Below are 26844 nucleotides of genomic sequence, written 5' to 3' on the forward strand. Positions count from 1 at the left end.
TGATGTGAAGCAATGCGAATGAAGGAAGAAAAACATCTGGAGAAAGGAACTGTAATTGGAAAAACAGCAATACTAGTGAGAGCAGTATTGTGTCAGCTGATTGTCAGGCTGCAGCTGAGTTTTCCGACCCTGAGACCTTTTTATGTTTTTTTTTTCCTTTTCATGGAGGGAATAAATATGTTCCAGCAGATGTTGCATCAAATGGTGGTCAGACTGTGAGCAATCCACAGATTAGGAACCTACGGAGTCAATCGTATGAAATGTTGACTGTGCAGGGAGCTAAATATGGAAATAGGCAAATGTACTCTTTTTCAAATTGGTCCATTGGATCTTTTACATCCAGTCTAGGTTATGTGATCAAGTCATGGAGTGAGGCTTGAACCCATAACCTTCTGGCTTAGAAGTAAGAATGCTGCTAACTGAGCCAAGCTAACACGACAGGTAGTGATTAGGTGATGGTAAGTTTGGGTTTTAAAAGACTGAGGAATGTAGGAGCAAAGGAAAGGTTCAGGGAGGTAAGGAGTTCCACAGTTTTGAGGTCCTAGAAAAGAAAGAGTAAGAAATTATTTGCTAAAAATATGCATCTACCATGAATTCAAAAGCAATCAATTTAATAATTTGTATCAAAAATGCATGTTTCAATAATATTTGTAACGATTATTAAGGTGAAGGTAAGTTCAAGGACAAATGCTATCCTTGTAAGCAGCACTCCCATGTATTTAGTTTTTTCTTTGAAAGACAAATGCTCGACCAATCTCATATTTCCAAGGCTTTTATGTGGGATCACTTTGCTCGACATTTTTGGTATAAGTGGAATCAATCTATTTAGATACCAATCTCTGTTTTCAATCTCCAGCAAATACTTGTTGAGGCTGATCCTGGGGAGAAAAAAAATACTAACAGCTTGCGATCCATCTCTGAAGAAAACTATTTCATTGCCAAGAGTGTCCCTCTTGACTGAATCCCTTGCTGCAACTATATTTGTGCAATCAAACTTCATGGCTGGTGGAACTCCTGATAATTGAGAGGCAGACTCCCACAATGCTCTTATTTTTGATAATAAAAATCTTTGGCTTAGAGAAGATCAGCTGGAAGTACTGCTTTTATTCAGTAGATATTGGGAACTTAGCAGAAAACAAGTGATGTACTCTGCAACAGAGATATACTACTAAAGGACAATTAATACCAAAACCTAGCATGAGAATTTGTATATGATAAAAAGTCCATGTGCACCTGAGAAAATAGCCTTCACTAGACAGAGATTCAGAATTAATCAGAACAAAGACAAACCTCAAAATAAACGCTTATAATCAGTACTACTGTGAATAAGAAACATTTAACATTTTAAGAAGCTCCTGAAGCATCCATAGACATCCTCCATAGTAGGAGGCAAAACCTATTGCTTTTAATTGCACGATCTACATGAAGAGAAATATTTGAGCATGCATGTCCTGTTATTTAGACTAAATGAAGTACTTATCTGAACTGACACAAAGTGAAAACTGAACACTAATCATCCTTTAATTAGCTCATAGAGGGGAGTGGGATATACCTCATTGATCAATGCAAACCACTACCTATAGTCATAAAGTATTTATATTATTTGTTTACACACTGAGTGGGGGGGTGGGAGGATTTTCAATTGCTGGCCATTCGTTCCTTGCCTTAAAAATGGGTGGCTAGCAATTAATAATCAGTGGGGGCACCTCAGCCACCCCATTAACATCCAAGGCCCATCTGATGCAGTTTCCAAGCAGACCTGTAAATAGGTGAGCAGCACGCCCACCTTGAAACAGGCAAGAGGCTGCTTCAATATTGCAATTTGGGGTCCTACGCCAGTTGAAGGGCCCTGATTGCAATTTTTAGGTACAAATGGGTGGAGCGTGCAACGTGTATGTTCCACTAGTTTGGACCAGTACTCCTCCTGGGCTCTCAAGAAAACTCCTAACTGCCTATTTGAGGACTTCCCCACCCCTCGCAGGCCTGACCTACTGGCCAACTCAGTGTGGGAGCTGGCAAATTTCACGCCCTCCCAGAACCAACAAGCTGCAGGGGGGCTCCCACCATGCTGGTGGCATGTGAATGAGGCCCACGCCTCAAAATAGCTTGGGCCTCCTGCCACCTCAAAAGGTTGGCCACTTGACCGACTTTACACCCGTTTTCGGTGCGAGTTGAAAATCACTCCCTAAATCTGTTAAAGACACTTTTTAAAAAAAAAACAGCATTCATTCTAGTTTAGCTTCAGGGTTGCAATCTTATCTCTAAAGAGGCTTTTTCATAAACTAGTGAGGGAAATTATTTTAATAGAACAGCCCATGATATTCAATCCATTCCAGTATTCGAGGTGCCACACGGTATTAAACACCTCCAAGCTTTGTATTTATTTAAAAGTATCACATTTTTAGGTGCAGTAATTTGATTTGTACCCACTAATGAGAACTATACACCAGAGGTAACCAGTGATTTATTTCTTTTAAGAGTCACTACTAGAACTCCAATACTTATAAATTCTACTAAATATAGGGCAGTAAAATTCAATATCTGCAGGAGGGGGAAGTCAATGGTAGTGGATCGACTGCCGGTTATACACCCTGCCCAATTTGAAGTCAGCAGAGTATTGTGCTATAGGCAGGTATGACCTCTGGTACCTTGTCATTATAACTGCTCTTCATGTATGAACCTGGACAGTGAGTGATGGAAGTTTGTATGGACAGAGGCACTGAAAATGTTGGTCATCAGTATGAGACAATGGAAGGCAAGACTGACACAGAAGTGGTTCTTTGAAGATGAAACCATTTTGTGTTCATAGCATTAATGCAATCCATAAGAAATTTTGCAGAGCTCCTGAAATAGGCTGTATATGTCAAGGAAAATGTCATATCAGAAAGAAAGAACCCTGTCTCACTTGGGGTTGGAAGTGCAATACATGTAGAGGACTGAACCATCTGTCAGTCAAGTCCAGAAAATGGAACAAAAAGCTAACAGAGAGCTTCAGGATTGTAATACTTCACTTCTCATATTCAACAGAACAGAAATGAAGCCACTGGGGGCAAAGAAGAGTCAGTGTTAAAAACCCCAAGAACAATAATAAGTACAGCATTGAGTTTCAAATAGTTCCAAATCGATGAAGATCTGTACGAGATCCTGGACTCATTCAGCAGAAATTTATGACAGTGAATCACAGGGACATTATAATGATAGATTATAATGATGGAGGGTTCATCAAACCCCACAAAACAAGATGTAGGCCAGGATTCTCCTTTTTGAGGCGGAGTTCAGGTGGGATGGGACATCTACCTGCCCTTCAAGATTCCACCCCAAACCAGGCCTATTTGCCTGGGTGAGAGCACCTGACCCATTTCCTCTGGATCAGAGCTTATTAACAATGAATGGTGGACGCTTGGTACGATTCCTATCACTCGGAGGAAGCCCACCATTGGCCCTAAGGGTAATACCACTGCAGTACCTGAAGAGGTGAGTACAGATTTAAAGGGGCAACCAAAGAGGCAGGGATGGATTTTAAAACGCAGAAGAGCACTGAAAACAGCTGGAGCTGTAGCTTTGCAGGGCTCAGCAGAGACTGAGGTCTACACAGGTGAGTCATTGGAGCAGAATGTTATAAATTGGATAGCCAGGTGGTGAAGGATAGAATACTAGAGCTTAGTCTTCAGTTGCTTCCAAGCCTTTATTCACAGAGCTCTACATTACATCCACTTCCACACCCTAGATCAGCTCTCTTACAAATGGATACAAGAGAGTTCCCAATTGGCACACACCACCTGAATAAAATTTGATATAAATCACATGGATACAATTAACACAGAATTGGGGGGGGGAGGAAGCCACTGGAATGCTCTCTTCCTCCACAGGGGCGCCTCAGGGCCATTACCACTTCCTGGGGCCTACTACCACCTTCTCTGTGACAGCTCAGGAAAATCAGCCAGGGACCCGGGCACCATCCATTTCATTTGCATGCAGTGGGTGGGAAGGAGCAGCCAGTAGTAGGAATGGGGGAAGGGAAATTCAGGTCAAGACAGTGAGGCAGCAGTTGGCCTCGCCATCCAATTTTTTTTGTCATTCTCCATTGTGATGCCACCCAATTTCAGGTGGGATCACAGAGGAAAATGTTGAACGTTGTGTCCCAGTACCTAGATGTCTTCAAAGAGGAGGAAATATTACAAGGTATTCAACATCTTCAAATTGATCTCAAGATCCCACCTACACAATTGCCAGCCAGGAAACTTAGTAAGAAGAACTTATCGAGAAGCACGTTAATGAGCTTGTTACTAGAGAAGTTCTTGTAACGGTCAGTGTCCCGACTGACTGAATCTCTTCAATGGTGGTGATAATGAAGGAGAATGAAAAGGTGCACCTGTTTGGCAATCCAAAGGCATTTAACAAAGTCCTCAAATGTAATTGCTACACACTTCAAACCAGAGATGATGTTCTGCCTGAACTAACAAAAGCATAACTATTCACAATGTGGATGCAAAGAATGGATTTTGGCATTATGTATGAGATGAAAAATAGAGTCTGCTGACTACCTTTTCAACACTATTTGGAAGATACAGATGATTGTTTATGCATTTTGGAATCTCTCCAACTTCTGAGGAATTTCAGAGAAGACTTCATGAGGCACTTGAAAGGAGCCACTGTTGTGGTGGATAATATTTAGTCTTGTGATACAGGACCATAATCGGAAACTGGAAGCCCAGTTGAAGAAATGCTCACAAAAAGATAACAAACTGAACAAGGATAAAATGAAGTTTGAGGAATAAGATGTGATATATTTGGGTTATTGAGATGGACTAAAACTGGATTCTGCCAAAGTTGATGCAGTAAGATGCCTTCTGTCACTGACAAACAAGGAATTCTTGGAATGACTAATTATTGAATCAGTTTGCTCCAACATTACCAGAGGTAACTACTTTGCTTTGTGACCTACTGAAGAAAGAAGTTGAATATACAAATGGACTGTCACCATGAGAAGTGCCTGGATGAAGTCAAAAAATTATCTTGCAAGTACCAGCGCTAAAATACTTTAACATCAATAAAGATATAGCTGTATAATGCATGGGCATGGTAGTGTAGTGGTTATGGTACTGGACTAGTAACCCTGAGGTCATAAGTTTAAATCCCACCACAGTAGGTTGTGATAATTGAATCTAATAAATCTGGTCATTTGTGGGTTAGTACCAGAAAAAGGAAAATTGACCATAAAAGCTGCTGAACTGATTCATTAATGTCCTTCAGGGACACCCCTACACATAATCCAGTCCTCATGTGGTTGGCTGTTAGCAATTGTTTTACAATGGATTGGTTGTAAATTTCATAGTAAATCAATCAGTTGTAAAATGACTGTATTGCTATATAATTCAAGACAGATGAGCAATAAATGCAACCTTGGCAGCATTACCCACATTTTTTTTTACCCAAGAATATTTTTTTTAAAAAATGTTCAAGAAAGACAACCTGTGACTTATATCGCAAATTGAAAAAGAACTCTTCACCATGGATTTTAATTTGTAGAAGTTCAAACAGTATGCAGGAGAAATTGGACCTTGTTGCGGCCGCTTTTTGGGCTAAAATATGCAAATCAATGTTAACTTTTTTAGGAGCATGCTAGAAATTCGTCATAACTGGGCAGAACATGCGGCGTGTATGTTTTTCCAAGTCGACTGTGGCCTAACCAGAGGTCCTTAAGGCAAGCTAACTTTTTTATACTTTTGTTGACTGGAGGTCACCGGTTACGGTTATTGGCTTAGTACAAAGAGGAGAAGAGTCAATTCTCTCTTAACTCTCAATTCACTTTATTCGCGTCGTTAGATCATATACATATAGCTTATACGTCTGGTTAGATATTATACATGCAGTTTGCACCAGGTTATACAGTTTTATACCCAAACTAGGATCTAAACGCACACCCACGAGGTTTCTCTGACACTCCCTGAGTGGTCACAGAATATAAAGGATAATACCCGAAAAGGAGAGCTGACGCTGGCCAGGCGTTCCGTTCTCTCTCTCTCTCTCTCTCTACGTCGTCTTTACGTCCCTGACGTAGGTTCTTCCACTTCCGCGATGGTTGGTCTCCGGAGTCTTTGCTCTTGCTCCACGCCCCAGATTCTTCATTCTTATTCCGAATCTTATCTCTTCAAGCTGTGCTGTCTCTCTTTCCCGTTGGTTTAGGCTTGCTCGCCTGGTCTGTGTCTTCTCCTCATTGGCTCTGTCCCAAGGACTTAGGTAGCATTACCTCATTACTCCTTTTCTAAATAAGGACTTGTGTCTTATCACATCTCCTTTGTCTTTCACAAAACTTAACTAATTCAAACCGGTTCCAGCCAGCTCAGGCCAGCGACTGAACTCAGGTTACTTCAGTTCAAAAGTTGCTTTTGCCTGTGTGTCAGCAGCTCAGAATCTCAGGTTACTTCAGTTCAAAAGTTGCTTTTGCCTGTGTGTCAGCAGCTTGGAATCTCAGTAGTTTCTGCAACTCCTGGCCAACACTTTTGTTTCTGCGGAGCCAGGAGGAGCAAAATTGCTCCACCTGGCTCCACAAAAATATTGTAGGCTGCTATAGGCCCAGGCTCGCCTCCCCACCATTGCCCTCTGCCAGTTTACCTCCCCCCGCCACCAGTTTACCTGTCCCCCCCGACCAGTTCACCTCTCCACCCCTCCCCCCAACCAGTTCACCTCTCCCCCTTAACACCCCCCCCTCCCCCACCAACAGGACTTACTTGCAGGCCTTTTTGAAGCTGGCTGAATTTCCCAAGACTCCGACTGGCCAGCTGCATCGGGATGCCCGATTGGCATTCACAGCTCGCTAGTTTTATGGAGATGAGGCCCGAGGCCCAAGGCCCAATTTCCAGCGAGCCTCGGACCGACATCTTCGGGCCTTTGTTCCAGGTGCAATTTTCATTTTGCACCAGTTTCTGGCGCTACACCAATTTGGAAAGATAATCCCTGTGGAAAGTGATCACGAACTGTTTGAAGCAATTTTTGAAAAAAGAATCTAATTAGTACACATGAAAGGGGATGTTATTTCTTCAAAAATACAAATTTAATGTTGTCTACAAGGGAGGAAAGATGTTTCTTGCTGACACATTGGGCAGAGCACATCTACCTCGTAACCAGAAAGACTGACAATGAGGAAGTCATGTCAAATGACATTCATTTAGAAGTAGAAAAAGAGACAGAAGCCATCAATATGCTTCAATATTTTCCCATTCAAGGGTGGAATGGCAAAGATTAAGCAAGTTACTCGAGTCAATGAAGATCTAAAATTGTTGACAATCATAATTAGCAAATGATACCCTAATGCAAGATTAGAAGTGCTACTCCAGCTGGCTATGCATTTCAGTGTTAGAGATGAGCATACCAGATGGACTGATATTAAAGAGAGGTTCGGTAGTTATACCACCATGGGAGTCGAGAGGAAGAACAGAGATCACTCAAGTACCACATTAGGATACAAGATTATCTTGGGAGAGCTCGTATAATGATTTACAGGCCATTCAACAAGAGACATAGGGGGAAAAATGTGATAGGGCCTATTGTTGGGCGTAGGTAGCGTGATCCGCTATTAACCTGCACCCAATGGTCCTTGCGCAGGCAGGACGAGAATTTTGTCCGGCCTTTGCACTCTCTATCAAGCTGCGTTGAAATCCAGGCCTTGCATGTCGATTCAATGCAATTCGCACTTTCCACCAACAGGGGGAGCCTCAGTCTCTTAAAGGGAGGACGTCCCTTCGAATCTCTTAAAGGTAACCGGTACTTGCTAAAAATAATAGGCTGCTGTCTGCACGGAGTCTGAATGGAGATCAGACATTGTACATGTAAAAAACAGATGCAGGTTCTGTCCCTATGTTTACACACTGATGAGTTATGTTAAAACATTGAATAAAGGTTGCGCACTACTAAATCCCACATCCTCCAATCTGCACACAAGACCTCACCAATCTGCTGATCTGAGTTGGTACCAGGCCTGCGAGAGTGCATGCACCAAGGTTCTCTGCTGATGCACAAGAGGCCTTGGTGCAAGAGGTGGGCAGAATGCAGGACATCCTATATCCACGGAGGGGGGTGTGGGGGGGGGATGGGGGGTGGTAGCAAGAGGCCCTCAAGACATATGGCCAAAAGGCAGTGCGAGGCAACGGGGGACAAAGTCAATGCCAGGCACATAGCACCACGAACATGGATGCAGTGCAGGAAGTTGTTCAATGCTTTGACACAAGTGGTCAAAGTGAGTGAGGTCAACTGTCAAGTGGCATCTCCTACCAACTGCATCCACTGCTCCACGCACTACACCCCCATGCCAATAAACACTTCCCATCCATACTCAATTCTTCCAATCAGATGCTTCCTCTCACCCTTACACATTACCACTGTTGCAAGCCGCCCACCCACAACTCACAGGTCACACACACTGGCAGCTATTCAACCGTGACAGGCACATCACCCAGACACATGTCCCGCTTTCTTGCAGAAGAAGGTGACGCATTACAGGAGGCAGCAAGTGGCAGTGGCATTTAGCCCCTAGAGCCTGATCCGCCATTCAATGAGATCATGGTTGATCTGTGACCTAAGTCCATGTACCCACCTTAGCCCCATATGTCTTAATACCCTTGGTTCACAGAAATCTATCAATCTCAGATTTAGAATTCACAATTGAGCTAGCATCAACTGCCATTTCCAGAACAGCGTTCCAAATTTCTCCCACCCTTTGCGTGTAAAAGCGTTTCCAAACTTCACTCCTACATGTCCTGGCTCTAAATGCTAGGCTATGTCCCCGCGTCCTAGTATTCGAGCACAGGAGACCTCCAAAAACAGTTACAAAGGTATTGGCAGCCTGAAGCATTAATCCAGCCACTAACCTGTAAATTCTGCATGGTCCCTTTAAATAGCACTGGTGGCGATCCTCCAGACACTCTAAGACATGTTCAGATAGTTGTGGTTAAGACTGTGCGTTGAGTTGAGCATTAAGTCCTAAAATATATCTATCACTTTAAATCAACATTGCACACTGATTGTATCCATTTTCTCCTTACTTAAAATGCTTCCAGCGTTCGGTATTTGAGCCTGCACTAATTCCTATACCAAGATGGCGTCTGGCGCACGTCACGCTGGAAACGTGCATTCGCAGCCAAGACGCCATTTTGGATGTTCGAGAGTCCGCATAGTGCCGAAACAATGGGCACTACACGGCCCAATTTAGTGCCCATAGAGCCATATGTACCAGGGTGTTGTGTATGCTGGAAGTTTCAAACCGAACAGGAGAATAAACTGCTTATCAGCCACCAAATATCAGAAAGGCCCTGGAAGAAATTATGATGTGAGGGAGGAAATTATCATTCTGATTTCTTTGAAATAGACACAATGTCTGATAGAAAAGAGAAAGAAGTCACAGCGAAGATGAAAGCTCCTTTTTCATGCCATGGTATTCTAAAAGTCAATGGGCCACCATTTAATTCAAGGAAATACAGTTTGCACAACAATATGAATTAGTCATGTCGCCAAGGTATCCACAGTCAAATGGCAATACAGAAGACGTTGGTAAAATTGCAAAGGCACGCCTAGAAAAAGCACATGGGTCCAAACAGACACATACCTTGCTCACCCCATGAGATACTGGATAGCTTACCAGCTTAAAGACCATTTGGCCGATAAGCCAAGACAACCCTCCCTTACAGCAAGCCAATTTCTGAAATTGACACTGATAAGTGATGTAAAAGAGTAGCTCTATCTCATAAAAGCCAAACAGATGCAGTTCTTTAGTAAAGCTACCAAAGATAAACTTGGAGAAGGAGAAATGATCAGAATTTAGCCTATGGGACAAGTGAAACCAGCACAAGTACAACAGCAAGAGGACATCTGATCATACAATGTAAGAACTGAAAATGTGAAGGCACTTAAGGAGGAACCAAAGACATCTGAAGAAAACAAAGCCATCATTTGTGGAGATACCCGAGAGGCCAGTTATTTACTCCATAAAGCAGCTACTTAGTCCACAGCAAACAAACTACGGCCACAACAGAAGAAAAGGCCATGGCCAATAATCAACATAACAGTGAACCAGCACTCCAACTTGTCCTTCTGATGGAAAAGACTCCCATCAATACTAATAATAACAAGCCCATTTCCAATATTGGTGTAACTTTGTTCTAATATTAAGTACAAGAAGTTCCCTGACTGTTCCTTTTGATGTGCAAATATTTGTATGATTGATAGCTGCAAGAAGTTGAATCCAATGAAATGGCTGATCAGTAAACACCACACATTTGAAGCTCTGAAGTCATTTCCAGTTTGTTACCAACTGAACTTATTAACAAATGTTACAGCGAGGACATGATCAAAGTAGGAACTATGGTCAGTTTTTGTGCATCTATACATCTCAGTACCGTACCTATTTGGACAGACCTTTCCCTCCTATAATGATTATTGGGACTGAGGGGTCTCACCATTAATAACCTCTGTACCTAGATTTATCACACCAGAAGATAGTCATGCTGCCCTTTTAATGGTTTATTTTCCAGTGATTCACTGCTATATATTTTTTATTCTATATTTCTCCAAGCAATCACGACTATCTGCAGTAGCTCACTTTGCCATAGCAACCAGAAATTCTTATACAAATGTCTTTGTTTTTCCTTGAGGTCATCCTATGCATGCTGGGAAATGACATCAAAATTCTGAGTTATTTTTTGAGGTAAATTATTTTAATGTTGAAAAAAATACTAATGTATTCTTAGTACAATTCCCCCCCCCATAGTAATTATTATTCTGGTAACCTGACATCAGATTGTTGTCATAGCAACAGGAGATTATTAGGCACGTCCCTGTTCTCTGATTGCTTAGATGCCCTATTTTGTATGTGGGAGTAGACGACTGATTCTGAATTTTGATCTATAATCAGACATCAGCTCCCAGCATGCCTAGCAGACTTCACATCAACATAAAAATGTACCACATGGATATGTTGCAGTCATTTTTAATATAAAGCACAAATCGTCTTATTATTCAGAGGTCAATAAGACACTTGATGTAATTTTCAACTTCACTCCCTGGGCGGTAACATAGTGGGTCAGATCGGCCACCTTTTATAGAACCCACCTGATTTTTGTTCCATTAAAGGTTACCGCCCATGTGGCAAAGTCGAAAATTACCGTCTTGATTTTTGCTACACAGTTATTGAAAAATGGACAGCAGAATGTCTGCTGTACTATTAAGTAATATAAAATAAATTGAATTAAGTAAATTAGTAAAGTGTGACTTTAATAACCGGTGGACAGGTGAGCAGTACAGGCCACATCATATTGCTTATGATACCTGTTTATGTTGCTGTAACATTACATCTCTCAGCTGCCCAAAGTTAGTAACATCCTTTTAGAGTCATAGAGTTATAGAGTCATAGAGTTATACAGCACGGATAGAGGCCCTTCGGCCCATCGTGTCCGCGCCGGCCATCAAGCCCTGTTTACTCTAATCCCATATTCCAGCATTTGGTCCGTAGCCTTGTATGCTATGGCATTTCAAGTGCTCATCCAAATGCTTCTTGAATGTTGTGAGGGTTCCTGCCTCCACAACCCTTTCAGGCAGTGAGTTCCAGACTCCAACCACCCTCTGGGTGAAAAAGTTCTTTCTCAAATCCCCTCTAAACCTCCCGCCTTTTACCTTGAATCTATGTCCCCTTGTTATAGAACCCTCAACGAAGGGAAAAAGCTCCTTAGTATCCATCCTATCTGTGCCCCTCATAATTTTGTACACCTCAATCATGTCCCCCCTCAGCCTTCTCTGCTCCAAGGAAAACAAAGCCAATCTTCCCAGTCTCTCTTCATAGCTGAAGCGCTCCAGCCCTGGTAACATCCTGGTGAATCTCCTCTGCACCCTCTCCAAAGCGATCACATCCTTCCTGTAGTGTGGCGACCAGAACTGCACACAGTACTCCAGCTGTGGCCTAACCAGTGTTTTATACAGCTCCATCATAACCTCCTTGCTCTTATATTCTATGCCTCGGCTAATAAAGGCAAGTATCCCATATGCCTTCTTTACCACCTTATCTACCTGTTCCGCCGCCTTCAGGGATCTGTGAACTTGCACACCAAGATCCCTCTGACCCTCTGTCTTGCCTAGGGTCTTCCCATTCATTGTGTATTCCCTTGCCTTGTTAGTCCCTCCAAAGTGCATCACCTCGCACTTTTCTGGGTTAAATTCCATTTGCCACTGTTCCGCCCATCTGACCAACCCATCTATATCGTCCTGCAGACTGAGGCTATCCTCCTCGCTATTTACCACCCTACCAATTTTTGTATCATCAGCGAACTTACTGATCATACCTTTTACATTCATATCCAAGTCATTAATGTAGACCACAAACAGCAAGGGACCCAGCACCGATCCCTGTGGTACCCCACTGGCCACAGGCTTCCAGTCACAAAAACAACCTTCGACCATCGCCCTCTGCCTTCTGCCACTAAGCCAGTTTTGTATCCAAAGTGCCAAGGCACCCTGGATTCCATGGGCTCGTACCTTCTTGACCAGTCTCCTGTGGGGGACTTTATCGAAGGCCTTACTGAAATCCATGTATACCACATCCACTGCGTTACCCTCATCCACACGCCTAGTCACCCCCTCAAAAAATTCAATCAAATTAGTCAGACATGATCTTCCCTTGACAAAGCCATGTTGACTATCCCTGATTAATCCTTGCTTCTCCAAGTGGAGACTAATTTTGTCCTTCAGAATTTTTTCCAATAATTTTCCTACCACTGATGTTAGGCTCACTGGCCTGTAGTTCCCCGGTTTTTCCCTACTTCCCTTCTTGAATAATGGTACTACATTAGCGGTTCTCCAGTCCTCTGGCACATCCCCTGTGGCCAGAGAGGTTCTGAATATATGTGTCAGAGCCCCCGCAATCTCCTCCTTTGCCTCACACAGTAGCCTGGGATACATTTCATCTGGGTCTGGGGATTTATCCATTTTTAGGCCTGCTAAAACCGCCAATACCTCCTCCCGCTCGATGTTAATATGTTCGAGTATATCACAGTCCCCCTGCCGTATTTCTATGTCTACATCGTCCTTCTCCATAGTGAAAACAGATGCAAAAAATTCATTTAGAACCCCTCCTACATCTGCCGGCTCCACACACAGATTGCCATTTTTGTCCCTAATGGGCCCTATTTTTTCCCTAGTCATCCTCTTACCCTTAATATACTTATAAAACATCTTAGGATTTTCCTTTATTTTGCTCGCCAGTGTTATTTCATGGCCCCTCCTTGATCTCCTAATTTCTTTTTTAAGTATCCCCCTGCACTTTTTGTACTCCTCTTGGGCTTCCTCTGTCTTTAGCCTTTTGTATCTGCCAAATATGTGCAGTACAATATGGAGTGAAATGCTGCAAAAACAAATTTCCTCTTCTGCTCCTCTTAATATTTAGCTCTGTATGTCACTAAAGGACCCAGATCACCATTACTCTTTGTATTCCCTGACAGGCAGAGGTAATGAGGCCTCCATGATATTGTCAACATTCCCCACTAAGTGAAAGTGGAGGGGGGAATGGAAAAAGGGATAAGGGCATGTAATGGAGAGGGGGAATGTTGGAGAGATGTAAAGTGACTCACAGGAATGATGAAAAATTAAGGGCATCTCTAAGTTGCAGAAATAACTAGGAAAGTTCACATAGAATGGGCAGGAAGGGAGTTTGGAATGAAGACGACAATCTAAGGGACATGGAACAGGCAAGAGTAAGGATTTGGGAGTGCAGAGGACAGGAGTATCTCAGAGAATTGAAGGGATGTTATTGAAATAGAGAGGATATGAATGTGAATCTCAAAGAACAAAGATAATTAAGATTTCAAAGAACAAGCAAGAAAGAGATTAACCTGAATGCATGGACTATATGAGGGGAAAGGAAATAGATTGTTCCATCAAATCTACATTATTTTCAGAATTGTGATACATCAGCAGCAAATTTTAGGAGTAAATGATGATTTTCACATTTTAATAAGTAGATATTACATTAGAAAGGATGATATGACATGCTAAATGTTGCTTTGTAATTACGTAATGGTTGCTTATCTCCTCTGCATCTGTACTATGTGAGAGACAAGCCAAGTTGCCAAAACAAACAGTGTAGTCTGGATCATATCTAAGCCATGATATATTTTTTTCTTATCTGGTTGTATTTATATCCATTATAGCCTTGAAATTATCTGCATTCATATGAAACTAATGAATTTGTTTTTTTTTACTATCATAACTGAGACTATCACCCATATATTTTAAATGGATGAATACTTCCATTAAAGTAGCAGAAGGAATTTCATATGAATACAATAAACATTTATATAACCATGGTGTATTTTCAAACACTGCTTATATATAGAATCACCAACCCTGCAGAATTGCCCTGGAGTCTCCAGGAATTGTAGGTTAATCTCCAGGACACTGCTGTGAGCGACCCAGGGGAAAAGTCACAGGGGCGTTATAAAATATTGTGTCTGTTCTTTTTTCATCTTCTTTGAATACTTTTGTTTATTAGTTATAAAAATATTGGAGATGGGCAAAAAAGGCTGTGTGACTGACGGTCAAGAATCATTCAATCAGGTAACAAATAGTCTGTTCGCTTTCCAATCGGAAGGAAGAACGCTGCGAGCTGGACATGTTGGACGACTAATGGCGGGTGCGTGGGGGCAGGGCGGTTGGAGGCACGAGGTCATGTGATGAAATCTCCAGGAATACGTCCAACCAGAGTTGGCAACTCTACTTATGTAACTTTCTCTTTCTGTTAAAATTTTTCCTGACTTATTTTTAACTATTTTTGAAAAACTATTTTATTTTCTACTTTTGTCTTTTTTTTTAATTTAGTTCTACTTCTGATACCTTTTTTCTCACTAATTTCCCTTAACAGCCAGTTTTACTGAAATTTTTTTTTAAAACAAGGATGGCAGGCTAAGTGAAAAATCTGAGTTGGATTCAGGCTGGTAGTTTTAGGTTAAACTAATACTCCCTCACCACTCTTCACACATTGTAAACACACCATACCTCAGATTTTCTCAAGATGTAATGGATTTTTTATGTTACTGGTTTGATTTTTTAAATCATTGATTCTTAACTTGTATTTAGTCGGGAACTTTCTTAGGGGCTCTACTGATCGGTCACTATAGACGCATAAACTGGGTTCCTGCCAATTTTCCACCAGTTACCGTAACCAATCTGGAGAATCCCTAAAGAAATTCCCGGCAAATGTGTTTAGCCATTATATAACTATAACATTGGGACTACTAGCTCATTGACCTTGTTACTTTGGGAATTGTTCTTCAGGGAAAGCCCCTCATTTTCTCCGTCTTCAGAATGTGGAAGTGAACGCAGGACAAAACGCTACGTTTCAGTGCATTGCTGGTGGAAAGTGGTCCCAGCATGACAAGTTATGGTTGCAGGTTTGTACTTCATTATTTCAGATATATTTTAATGACTTCCTTTTTCAGATGTTTAAATTGTACTTCAAAAGTCCGCATGTAGGACCTGGACATTAGAATATAGCAGTGTTGTCGCTGTGTCATTTCTCTTTTTTTTGCTCTGTTGTGTCAGGACCTATCTGAGCATTAAAGGGATATAATTTAGTAAGGAGCGCTGTTAGATCTTCCTCCATGTTGAAAAATATATTTTTTCTAGCTGCATGATAAGGAAGAACTCTTCCTCTTTTGTCTCTGATGAACCAATTTGTCAACCTTCCTTGTTACAGAGTGAACTGGTGATAAAATAAGGCCCTCCTACTCTTTAAAGACTTTTTCCTGAGGATTTCTGAGATCCTCCATTCAGATAGCACAACCTGGGAATCATTATTTCCCCTCTCTTCATTCATACAGAATGAATTTAAAGTGAACCTGTCCCTACGTTAATAAAAAATTGAAGCTGATTTATGTACATTTTTTACCCTCCCCCTCACTGGTAGAACATTAACTCAGCTGAGCTGGTGACAATTTATTGGTGCCATTTGTCATGATCTTTCCATTCTGGGCTTCGTAGGCTGATTTAACAAATATATACTATCGGCCCACTCGTCAAATAGTCTGTTGTTCATTCTGGATAGAAAATCATGGCCATTGCATCTGCAATGTCCCCATATGTATAGTCAGTGGGTAGGACTCTTTGCCATCAGCATGCATTCATAAAATCAGCCCTTGTGTCTCTAAATTGCCTGTCAACTGCCTTTGTTAAATCTTTAATTTTAATCCTTCACCTTGGGAAGTTCATTTCCATATTGTAAAAGTCCTATTATCTTGTAGGAGATGCCATGCAAATCCTTGACGGTTAACCCAATTTTTAATGTGGGTGATTGGTTCTATCTGACTGAAAAATTCAATGAAATGCTCTGGTTTGGTAACATTATGGCCATTTTTAAAAAGAGAAAGGCCTTCAGACATTCTTTAAACAGAAAGGTATTTGGTAATTTCAAGACCTCTTGATTTTTTCCCCTCCTGTTTCAAAAATTCTAGTATTCTGGTCTATGGCCATCCATGTTTTTAAATATCTCCAGTTATGACATTCAAGCAATGTCTTGGGTCAAAGGTTCTTCGAATGCCCAGGTTCACAGAATTTGGCCACACTTTCTAATATACACGGAATTTTACCGTCACTCGTTATAATTTTTTGCTGGATCAGGTCATTTTTTTGCGATAGTCCTTCAAGGAAGAACTTGTGTCTAATGTGTACCAACTCGGCTAATTAGGCATCTTCAGCAAAGCTTGACTTATCTTTTCAAGAGTAAACCTTTAAACATTGCAATCCTTAACCATGCAAATATAGTACTATGGAGGTTTTTCTGTATATGTAAAGGACAAACTGAATTGTGTTTTTTTGGTGCATCAGTGCTGCATTCGCTTACTATGTCCATTTACAGTACAATTGTGACATTAGTGTTTAATGGGATGGCTTCGCACCAACATAAAGTATAAAGTCATGGTCTGACCTGATGTCAGAGTAAAATGGAGGGAGTTTTGCTCAGGATTTGATCTGAGCTTAACTCTGCAATTATACCACACACGTTTAGTGTTGATGTGAAGCGGAAACTGCTTTGCACTGACGCTAAACATGTTGTGTAAATGCACCCTAGTGTGTCCTAAAAATCTATTTTCTGGTCATCAGATGCATTTTTGACTGGGGTTCATGTCCTTTATTGCCCTGGTTTGAGGGTTTTGGAAACCTACAGCTCCATCTTGGCCCTCCCCACGAGTTTCTTCGATGCTTTACTGCCTTGACTATTGTCTGGAAGAATCTCTCAGGTGACTAGCTTGGTGACTAATGGACTTTACTTTTGTAATGACAGTTTTTGAGTTCTTATTTATTTTTGCATATAGAAATTAATCAGAACATACATTTGACTGGACCCCCCACACCCACCTGCCATTACGCATTTTGCTCTTCTGAAGGGACCCTTTCTTCACACTCTGATGCTCTCAATTTAGTGCTGTATTTCCCCTGCCTCTTTTGTATTTGGTATTTACCTACTACTGCTCATCTGGCCCTTTCCATTATGATTGTCGTGTCTGGGGGTGCATTTACACAACAAGTTTAGTATTGGTACAAAGCAGTTTCCGTTTCCCATCAGTATTAAACTGGGTGTAGAGGCCTGAACTGACTCTAGAGCGGAGTTAGACTCCCTCCTCTAGGGAATCTCATTCTATTTCACTATCAGGTCAGGCCCTACTCCGGATTCTGGTTGAACTTATATATGCAGAATTGGAGTGAAGCAAAATCACTTTGTTACAGTTACAATGTAAATGCACTCTTAGTTTTGGGACTAAGTTATGTGTTTTTTTATCATGCTGTTGATTTATGATAGTTTGAGGTTTTTGTTATGCATTTACATGTTTTCAAATTGTAAAAGTCTCTACAAACTAAATAGTAAGAAAATATGATTGTGGGAAAAACTATGAAACTCTTTTGAATTAAAACATGGTGAGCAATGACTTTATTTAGAAAGGGGTATTTATTGCAATGACCATCAAAACAAGATATAATAAGAGAAATGTGATTTAGAGCTATTACTATTAATTCAAATCATTTTCATGCTCTTAAGAGGTCTTATTTCATGGGTATTGACAGTAATTTTATTACTCAAAAATATTTAGAATAATGAATATTGTGAGGCTATGACTCACACAAGGAATCAGATGACATCATAAACTTATAAGTGTTGACGAGTGGAATTATTTGAAAGCCTTCTTGCCAGGTAGATTCCATCTATTTGATCACTGAGTTAACTTTCAGAGAAATTGTGAAGTGTGTTTTTTGGTACAAAGTTTCAACTGATAATTCAATGTAGTGAATAGTTTTGCTTTTTTGCAGTAAATTGTCAAACAATATTTACTAGACATGACTGGCCTTATAGTCACATCTTTCTATCTGTTAGTTATAATATATTGAGACTTTTTTGATTATGCATTAGATTCCTTTCCACCCACAATCTTGTATGTGGAAGCTATGTCAAAGCGACAGAAAGCATTTCCAAGTTTGTTGGTGGCAGTCAGGTTTGAATTAAAACCCTGTATTTTTCATATTGATGAACAAAAATATCTTACTCTTCAGTGATACTAGTGATAAAAATGGAGTTGAAAGATGTTTAATTTGGAAAAAAATATCTTTTTCCAAAGTTTTAGGGTTGTTTAAAGCCCATTACAGGTTTAATTTGTACACTGGCACACTTCACTGCCCTCTCAGCTGATATATAGGGAATGCTATTAAAGGTGTTCGTGAGAGTTGTGGGTTTACAGAACAATAGTTGATTAGTGTGAAACAGTTCTGTTCAATAGAGGCTGTGTTACATTTTATTGCAATGAAAATGAGAACAGTTCACTGCAATGAATTAACAAGTGGAAATTTGTACCAGGAAACATACTTCACAGCATGTCTACAAACACACAGTTAACTCTAGGACTAAATAGATGGAGTCTATTTGAACAGTGATGCTGATTTACATACTTTCATAAAGTCAATGGTGAATAACTAAAATCATTCTTAGGCACCAGTGAAACCCAGTGTTCTTCACATAACTGATAGAGCATCTGTAACTTAAAATCACAAGTGAGATCTTCTGTCCATTCCGTGGGGATACAGGTCCTGCTCCTGACAATAACGACTGTAAACTGATTTTAGAAATTAGTGTGTTGCTGTTCACTGTAGACTTAGATGAGATTTTCATATGTATGAAATATTTGATCTTGTAACTGATAGGAACTTAATCTAAAAATTTTGTATATGCTATAATCAATTGCATAGAGATTAAATGATCAATTGTGCCGCACGACTGGAGAATAGCTAATGTTATCCCAGGATGAAGATGGGGGAGAAGGATAAACTGGGTAACTATTTGCCAGTTAGTCTAACGTCAGTTGTGGGCAAATTCTTAGAAACCATATTTCAAGAAAAAATTGTAAGCATTTAGAAATACACCAGAATGGGCAGGCAGGTGGCAGATGCAATTTAATATGGGTATATGTTGAGGTCATATATTTTGGGAGAGAAAACAAGGAATGGGAGTATACACTGAAGGGTGTGGATGAACAGAGAAACTTAGGAGTTCAAATATATAAATCCCTGAAAGTATAAGTGCCGGCAGATAATAGGGAAGACTAGTTCCTCTGGTTGGGGAGTCAGTGATGAATGGTTATTAATTTAAAAGGTTTGAGGAGAGAAGTTAAGAGAAAATTCTTCATCCAGAGAGTCTTTAGAGCATGGAATGCTTTGTCACAGGGAATGGTTGAGGCAGAAACCACTGCTCTTCTAAGGGAAAATTGAACAAATCTTTGAAGCAGAGAAAGCTACAAGTCTGTGGGATTAGTTTTGGATTACTACAGCAAAGACCTGGCCCAAACAAGATAGGCTGAATGGCTTGCTTTTGAGCTGTAAACTTGCATAGTTCTATGATCAGATACAGCTCGAAGGAAGAGGCAAATACACAAGCAAATTATACTGGTAATATGGATTCAAACAAGACTGAAATTGAAAAAAATAACTTTCATAACTAGACAGATGGTATTTGTTAGGAATCCTATAGATTGATGTTGGTCAGTGTTGCATTTCTTAATTAAAATATATTTTATTTTGTACAGCAATGGAATGGAAAGGATACAGCATTGATGGTAACCAGGGTGGTAAACCATAGGCGTTTTTCTGCCACCGTCAGTGTGGCAGATACATCACAGAAGACCACAAGTAAATACAGATGTGTGATTCGATCAGAAGGAGGCTCAGGAGTGTCCAACTATGCAGAGCTAATGGTGAAAGGTGAGCCCTTACTAATGTATTCTTACAAAAACACAAATTGGATGATATTAAAAAAAAAGGCAATGGTATGTGTTGTTGAAGGGTGATCATTTGGAGTATGGAAAAGGTTATTCACTTAGTTCAGCTATATAGCTTCTATATTGCATTCATATTGGGCCAGCATTTGCTGTCAAAATAACAGTGAGGTTATTGGCGTTCGCCATTATTTATGCACAAATGGTACAGCAACTTCAGGCAAAGGAAAGATGAGCGGTTAAACACGGATATCCAAAAGTTGCTGTCCGAGATGGGCGCTCTGTCGTTAGCTTCACTAAAATGGCATCTCACTGTCTGCCTCACCACTGAAATGCATTGAAGGGCGTGAAGTTGTTGTATTTGCACAGTAGATATGAACTAAACTCGCCAAGGAAAGTTAAGTCTTGTCCATTCCAGGCTAAGTGTCCTTTCAACGATGTGAAAAGTGTTAATTACTGCCAATCAAACTCTTTGGCACTAAAAATTAACTATTACAAGTTTGGAATCTCATTCCTTCAGGTATTAATTGTTGAAGATTTTAAAAATGTTAAATTTTACTTTTCCTTTCTGTTTCTTTTCTCTCTCATAATCCAATCTTTCTTTCCCTCTCTTTATTTCTCTTTCTGTATCTGATTTGATATTGAATTCACTCACTCTAATTTACACTTCCTTCACATTCCTTGCGCTGTTAATTTCACAATTCTTCAATCTGATTGGTTAAGGAGATACACAGTTGCTTGCCTTGTTCACTCAGGTCCCAGATGCCCTGTTTCTCTCTCTGCGAAATTATCACCTCGCACTTTCAGCAACTTGCCAATTTAAAAACCTAATCATGTAAGAGGAAGCCTAACTAACAGCAGACGCTGGTAGATGCCCTGCCGCAGCTAATTATGGCCCATTCTTGTCATTTGACAAGGTGTCACATTGCAGCCAAATGATTACAGGTGCAAGGATCAAAAGGTTTTGCAGATATAATTATCCAAAAGTATCAGGGTACTTACAGAACAGATACATACTCTTTTACGACTATAAACAAGACCGACCAGATCTAACCTCATGTCAGACTATTACTCTCAAGTTATCAAAGCATTGAGACAAACATTGGTTATGGGTATCTTGAAAAGTATGTCAGCCTATGTCTTCTGTTATGTGTTGCAAGTATTGTTGACGTTACAGGATGCCAAATATTTATTGATGGTCCAACCCTAATTGTATGTCTCATATAAGACTTTATTTACCCCTTGGAGATGGCGGTAAATCTTTCAAAAATAGGATAGTTATTCTGTCAGAAGAATATTGTTCTACTTTCCAGTTTTTGAGAAGCAGTTTGTATGCCAAGCGAAAGACAGGACATTGTTATTGTTCGGGTAAATAGATGACCTGGGTCTTCTTGAAGATTTTCAATACTATAATGGCACAGAAGGGAAGGAGCAACTAAATGCCTTGGGATGTTTTAGACCATAAGACCATAAGAGATAGGAGCAGGAGTAGGCCATTCGGCCCCTCGAGCCTGCTCCGCCATTTAATGAGATCATGGCTGATCTGATTTTTACCTCAACTCCACTTTCCTGCCCTTTCCCCATATCCTTTGACTCCTTTGCTGATCAAAAATTTGTCTAACTCAGCCTTGAATGTATTCAGTGATTCAGCCTCCACATCTTTTTGGGGTAAAGAATTCCAAAGATTCATGACCCTCTGGGAGAAGAAATTCCTCCTCATTTCCGTCTTAAACGGGCAACCCCTTGTTCTGAGATTATGCCCCCTAGTTTTAGATTCCCCCATGAGGGGTAACATCCTCTCAGCATCTACCCTATCGAGTCCCCTCAGAATCTTGTATGTTTCAATAAGATCTCCTCTCATTCTTCTAAACTCTAATGAGTATAGACCCAACCTGTTCAATCTTTCCTCATAAGACAACCCTTCCATACCCGGAATCAAACTAGTGAATCTTCTCTGAACTGCCTCCAATGCAAGTATGTCCTTCCATAAATAAGGGCACCAGAATTGTACGCAGTACTCCAGGGTGTGGTCTCACCAGCACCCTGTACAGCTGTAGCATGACTTCCCTACTTTTATACTCCATCCCCCTAGAAATAAAGGCCAATATTCCGTTTGTCTTCCGGATTACCTGCTGCACCTGTATGTTGACTTTTTGTGTTTCATGTATGAGGACACCCAGATCCCTCTGTACCGCAACATTTTGTAGTGTTTCTCCATTAAAATAATATTTTGCTTCTTTATTTTTCCTCCCAAAGTGGATAACTTCACACTTTCCCACATTATATTCCATCTGCCAAATTTTTGCCCATTCGCTTAAACTGTCAATATCCCTTTGCAGACACTTTGGGCTCGATTTTCGCGTCGGGTTACCTGCGGGTTTCCAGCGGGGGGCCCCCGAAAATCCCGATATCCGGTCAGGTGACCGGATCGCGCCGAAATCCCGGCCATTTCCGGGTACCGCGCTGAAGTGCGGGGCTGCGCGCGCAAGCCCCGCTGGTGGGAATCCCGCAGGCAATTAAAGCCAGCGGGGTTCCACTTGAGAGTACTTACCTTGCTTGTTGAGGTCAGTTAATGAGCTGAAGCAGCTGTCAAAAGAGGAAGTGTGGGATTTTAGGTTCATGGCAGTGAGTTTCACACACTGGGGGAAACAGTCTCTCTCCAACCAGGCGTGTTGCAGGCAGCAGCCTGTGGCAGGTGCCAAGGTGCACTCCACGGGGGAGAGCCCTCACCCACGCAGGAGGCCACCGCGTCACATCGGGCAACCCCTGCCCTCCACCACCCCCCGCCAAGCCAGAGGACAGACCGACACGAAACCGCAGCCCCAGTCCGAGGAACCACCCACCTACCCTGCACAACCCCTCAGACCAACACCTGCCAGATGGGTGGTGTGTGGACACCCTCGGAGGACGAACAGCATGACCAGCCCCAGCAGCCTCGCAGTCCACGCCGTCCGCCGCAGAGACGTGGAGCCCCCCAACACGGTGTTGTTGCACGCCCACCTGCACAGCAGGAGGGAGGGCTACCGCAGAGAGAGACGCGTCGCAGAGGGCACTACCCTCGCCACAGGGTCCACAGACCGAGGCGCAGCTCCCCGGACCTCTCCGAGCAGCAGTGCACAGGGAGGCGCAGATTCGCTCGACATGTAGTCGTGGAGATCTGCAGGCTCTTTCATGGCGAACTGCTCCTGGCTGGCCCCAGCACCAACTGCTTACCTGTCGCTGTCAAAGTCACCACTGCCCTCCACAACTTCTCCTCCGCATCCTTCCAGGGTGCAGCCGGCTACACCGCCGATGTCTCTCAGTCGTCTGCGCGGACGAGCCCTGCAAATACACCTGCACCTACTCTGCAGTAACACGATGGGTGGCATCAGTGGTGGGTCCTCATAGTGATACCCAGGAGCGGGCATTATTGGACACAACGGACAGGATTCGCGGAGACATGGCAGTGGTGGTGTCAATATAATGTGTGCTGTTTGTTGCTCTGAAATTCAATATAGGTAACACCCAGGACAAACCCTCAGACACCCTTGTGCACCCCCTTCATGCTCACGACACGTTTGCCTTACGCTGCCTACTGCACATATGTGATGCATGCCCTGTGGCTGCAGCACAGGTGGTGGCAGGTTGAGTGAGGCTGGCCGTGAGGGAGATGCACGAGAGGGTGAGTATGGGATGGAGCAATGAGATTGTATGAGGATTGGGTTGCGTGTTAGTGGCAGGATGAGTACTGGCGAGGTGAGTAGGTGGAGGTAAGATGAGGATGGGGTTTGAGTGGGTATGAAGGGTGATGTGACAGAGTAGTGTTGGCGGTGCCGAAGGAGATGTGGGGTGGGGGCAGTGTTGTGGCAGACGGAGTGTAGGGGAAAGACTTTGTGTTCTCACTGCGGCTGACCTACTGCGGTCATTGCAGCGCCTCCTGCACTGTATGCAGATGGGCGATATGTTGGTGGCGCAGGTGACCCCCTCTGCCACCTCGAGCCAGGCCTTCTTGGTGGCAGAGGCAGGCCGCTTCCTCCCGCCCGCTGGGGGGGAGATCTGTGTCCTCCCCCTCCTCCTCACCCCATCTGATGATACCTGGGGTGAGGCATCATTAAACTGGGAGCAGCCTTCCCCCTGGGCTGCTCCATGCTGCAATTTGTTCCATTGGTTGCAGCATCTGTCAGTGGAGGACTGCCCCTTTAACTAGAGAGCCTCCAGCTGACAGATCGTACTGCGCATGCGCAGCCCGCCCGACGCGCAGACCAGCAGCGTGGACCCCGGAGGAGCAGGTAATTGATTCCTATTAGTGGGTTGCCTGCTACGATCGCGTGGGCAACCCACTAATTTCGCCGAGCGTGTTGACCACGCTCCCGGAGGACCACCCGCTGGGAACCCGCAGGCCTGCTAAATTCGAGCCCCTTGTGTCCTCATCGCATCTTGCTTTTCCACCTATCTTTGTATCATCAGCAAATTTGGCCACAAAACACTCTGTTCCTTCATCCAAGTCATTGATATATGTTGTAGATAGTTGAGGCCCCAGCACTGATCCCTACGGCACCCCACTAGTTACAGATTGCCATTTTGAAAATGACCGTTTTATCCCGACTCGTTGTTTTCTGTTATTTAGCCAATCCTCTATCCATGCCTGTATATTACCCCCAACACCATGAGCTCTTTTGCTATGTTAAAGGCACTACATAAATTCAAGAAGTTGTTGTAAACAGTTTCAATTCTCTTATCTTCAAAACAGTGACTCATAAGTTTGTATTCTTTTGTTCACCAATACAAGTTTACCACCAATTTTAGGGTGGATAATCTGGAGTATTTCACCCTTAATTGCATGCATCTCTTACAATTACCTTTGGCTCCAGTTGAGGGTTGGCAAATCCAATCTGGGCTATTCTGTTGAAGAATTTTTTTAAGACTACTTTTTTTTATTGAGAAAACAATATGAAGGGGCAAGGCCTATAGGTTTAATCAATTCACAGAATTATTTTACTCCTCACATTCTGAAAATACTTAATTCTGCTGTAGCTCATTTATAACTAGGGATTATAGGGAAAACAGGAAAATTCAGCTGCAGAGCTCAGCGATCTTGTCCTACCACCAGATACAATCCATGAGCATCTTTGCAGAAGAATTACAGGGAGGAATTCTCCTTTTCATGGCAGAGTTCTGACCAACCAGGACTTCTGTCCATCCTTCCATATCCATCCAAACCCTGATTCATTTTCCTGGTTTGGGGCTCATTGGGGCAGACTCCTTGCAAAATTCCTGCCAGCAAGATGTCACTGCTTCACCAGAATTAAGGGACCAAAAAGGGGTGCCCTGAAGTTTGAAAATGAAAGTAACTATTTTGGGCCAAATGGAGAAGCGGAGGGCCCTACAAGGCTTTGTGTCAGCATTGGCTCAGTGGTAGTACTATCGCCTCTGAGTCAGAAGATAATGGCTTCAATCCCCACTCCAAAAACTTGAGCACACAATTTGGGCTGACACTTCAATGCAATACTGAGGAAGTTTTGCACTGTCGGAGGTGCACTGCCTTTCGTACATTACAACTGTGACTGCACTTCAAAAATACTTAATTGGTTGTGAAGCACTTTGGTACGTCTGAGATTGTGAAAGACACCATGTAAGTACAAGGACTTTCTTTCTTCTTTCTTTCTCTCACTCAACTGAGGGAACTTGAGACCATTACTGCCGCTTCTCAGGACCTACTCCGCCTTCCACCTGGCGGCCCCAGGAAGCAGCAGTAAATGGCAAAGATGCGAGTGAAATTTGCCAGGAACCCTGGCCTTGCCCTCCTCCCCCATTTGCACATGGCAGGTGAGGAAAGAGTAGCTGGCAGTGGTCCTGGTGGGGTGGGGAAGAGGGATATTGCAATTGGGGCAGTGACACAGCTATTATTTCCAACATTCTCTGCCATAATCCTGCCTAATGTAGAGCGGGATTGCAGAGGATAATTTCACTCTACTAAATCCACTTTTCAGCAAACCACTGCATTCTAGCCTCCAGTGATGCGTTGCTTAAGAACATAAGAAAATGCAGAGCAAGAAAAGTCCACTTAGCTGTTGAAGCCTGCTCTAACCAGAGTCCATGGGCTCGATATTAGGACGGAGGCGGGTTGGCAGCGGAGGGTCAACTGGGCAAGTGGGTAACGCGCCCAGTGAATTCGGGGTGCTCCGCATGCAATCGCAGCCTAATTGAAGGCACTTACCTTGGCTTCCGGGTTTCCCGTTCTAGACCTGCGCAGCAGGCACACTGCGCACCTGCATCACAGGCTGTCAGCAGGAGGAGCACTATTTAAAGGGGCAGTCGCCAATGCTCCTCCTGCAGCAAAGAACCAATTTTGGATCCTGGAGCAGGCCAGAGGCAAGGCTGCTCCAAGGTTCTCTGACTCCTCACTCCAGGTGCTGCTCGATGGGGTGAGGAGTAGGAGGGAATTTTTTTTTCCATCGGATGGGAGGAGGTGTCCTCCCTCCGCCACCAAGAAGGCCTGGCTGGAGGTGGCCGAGGAGGTCACCAGCAGCGGCAATGTGTCCAGAACTTGGGTCCAGTGCAGGAAGCGATTTAA

General features: G+C 42.6%; 1 protein-coding gene across 1 annotated transcript in view; it reads left to right on the top strand.

The window, feature by feature from the left end:
- Nucleotides 1-26844, top strand: part of ptprt (protein tyrosine phosphatase receptor type T) — a 721453-nt gene that overhangs the window by 175529 nt on the left and 519080 nt on the right. Inside the window, exons 6-7 of the mRNA XM_068000862.1 lie at nucleotides 15313-15428; nucleotides 20103-20277. Of these exons, the coding sequence (XP_067856963.1) occupies nucleotides 15313-15428; nucleotides 20103-20277 (291 nt within the window). The remainder of the gene's footprint in view (nucleotides 1-15312; nucleotides 15429-20102; nucleotides 20278-26844) is intronic.

This window comes from Heptranchias perlo, chromosome 19 (genome assembly GCF_035084215.1).
Source record: "Heptranchias perlo isolate sHepPer1 chromosome 19, sHepPer1.hap1, whole genome shotgun sequence".
In the NCBI taxonomy this organism is placed as follows: Eukaryota; Metazoa; Chordata; class Chondrichthyes; order Hexanchiformes; family Hexanchidae; genus Heptranchias; species Heptranchias perlo.